The following is a 1,392-nucleotide window of genomic DNA, read 5'->3' as shown; positions in this document are numbered from 1 at the left end:
AAGCTAAAAATATAACACAGTTAACTTGTCATTTGATCACAGTAAATGCTCTGCTGAAAGAAAATTACTTTAGGTGTCTGTTGCCAGAATTTATGACCTGGGCAAGTCTCTGCAGAAGCCCTGTCCAGGGCTTCTGAACACAGCTCATTGAATGTGATCTATTTGCATGTTCTGGTCTTATCTTCCTAACCATCAAAGCAGAACATGGTTACAGCACTAGCTTGGCACAGATTGTTGCTGCCACTAGTCCAGGAGTTCCCACCTCACTGCTGGTCAGTCTGATGAACCAAACTCTGCATGTGGTGTAAATCCAGAGTAATGGTGACCTTGGAGGAATTCCTCTGGATTTGCACTTGAGCAGGTGATGTTGGATCTGGGCTGGTACCTGTTGTAACTGAAAAGTAAGAGCTCCTGAAGATTTCTTTGTCACCTACTGGGATGTGCAAGGTCCAATGACATGACTTTGCCAGTCCCCAGGGGAGCACCCAATGCTATATGAGCTTTACGAGGTGAGCAGCCCATGCTAGATGGAGATGCTGGGGAGAATCTTCTTCCCTGGAGCATGCATTGGTAGTTGGAGCTCCAGCAAAGACCTGGATCCATTCCTCACTTGAGACTGTGTTGGGTCTCTCGGTGCCTCCGTAGATCCACCTTGCGCTGGAAACCCTTGGCACAGAGCTCACAGCTGAAGGGCTTGAAGCCGGTGTGTTTGCGGCTGTGAGTGATGAGGTTGGAGCTCTGGCTGAAGGCTTTGCCACATACTTGGCATTTGTGAGGTTTCTCCCCTGCAGGGCAGAGAAAAGGGTAAGAAACCTTTGACAGATGAGAGAAGGGAGGTAGAAATGCCTTTTAGCAGACTCAGACCTGACTAGCTATGCTTGGGCATGAGAGTGCTGCCAGCCCAGCTGTCCTGCTAATGCATCTGCACTCTGATCCAGCACCAGAGGGTGAGAAGAACCAGAGGCAGTCCTCTCCACCTGTGTGACCCATGCCCTGCCTGCATCCAGGGCTGGGTACAACCATCACATGCACCAAAAGCTGGTCAATAACCACCTCCTTGTCACACAGGAGGACATGCATCTCAGTGATGCTTAGACCTTCTGCTGTCTTACTACACAGGGAATGAGTTTCCAGTGCCTCTGGACACTTATCCCTGGTCCAGTATCTGTGTGTCTGGGGACTATGTTTATCAACATGATGAACTTCAGTTTGCATTTGCCTATTGAAAATATTTTGTTTCTTACCAGTGTGGATGTAAGTGTGTTTCTTCATATCTGACTTCTGGTGGAAGCGCTTGCCACAGTATTGACAGGGATAGGGCCGTGTGTCTGAATGGATCAGTAGATGTGTGGAGAGGGTGGAGGAACGTTTGAATGTCTTCCCACACATCTT

The 1,392-nt window shown here is 48.6% G+C and overlaps 1 protein-coding gene across 1 annotated transcript in view; it reads right to left on the bottom strand.

Annotated features, from left to right (window-relative positions):
• Window positions 1-606: 606 nt before the first annotated feature.
• The window catches only part of GFI1B (growth factor independent 1B transcriptional repressor), a 4,270-nt gene continuing 3,484 nt past the window's right edge, over window positions 607-1,392 (bottom strand). The window contains exons 5-6 of the mRNA XM_010176919.1: window positions 1,245-1,389; window positions 607-785 (exon numbers count right to left, since the gene is read on the bottom strand). Coding sequence (XP_010175221.1) covers window positions 607-785; window positions 1,245-1,389 — 324 coding nt within the window. The remainder of the gene's footprint in view (window positions 786-1,244; window positions 1,390-1,392) is intronic.

The sequence above is a fragment of the Antrostomus carolinensis genome, unplaced genomic scaffold (genome assembly GCF_000700745.2).
Source record: "Antrostomus carolinensis isolate BGI_N321 unplaced genomic scaffold, ASM70074v2 scaffold21231, whole genome shotgun sequence".
Lineage (NCBI taxonomy): Eukaryota > Metazoa > Chordata > Aves > Caprimulgiformes > Caprimulgidae > Antrostomus > Antrostomus carolinensis.
The sequence above is the reverse complement of the archived record's forward strand: the minus strand, read 5'-3'. Positions and strand labels throughout refer to the sequence as shown.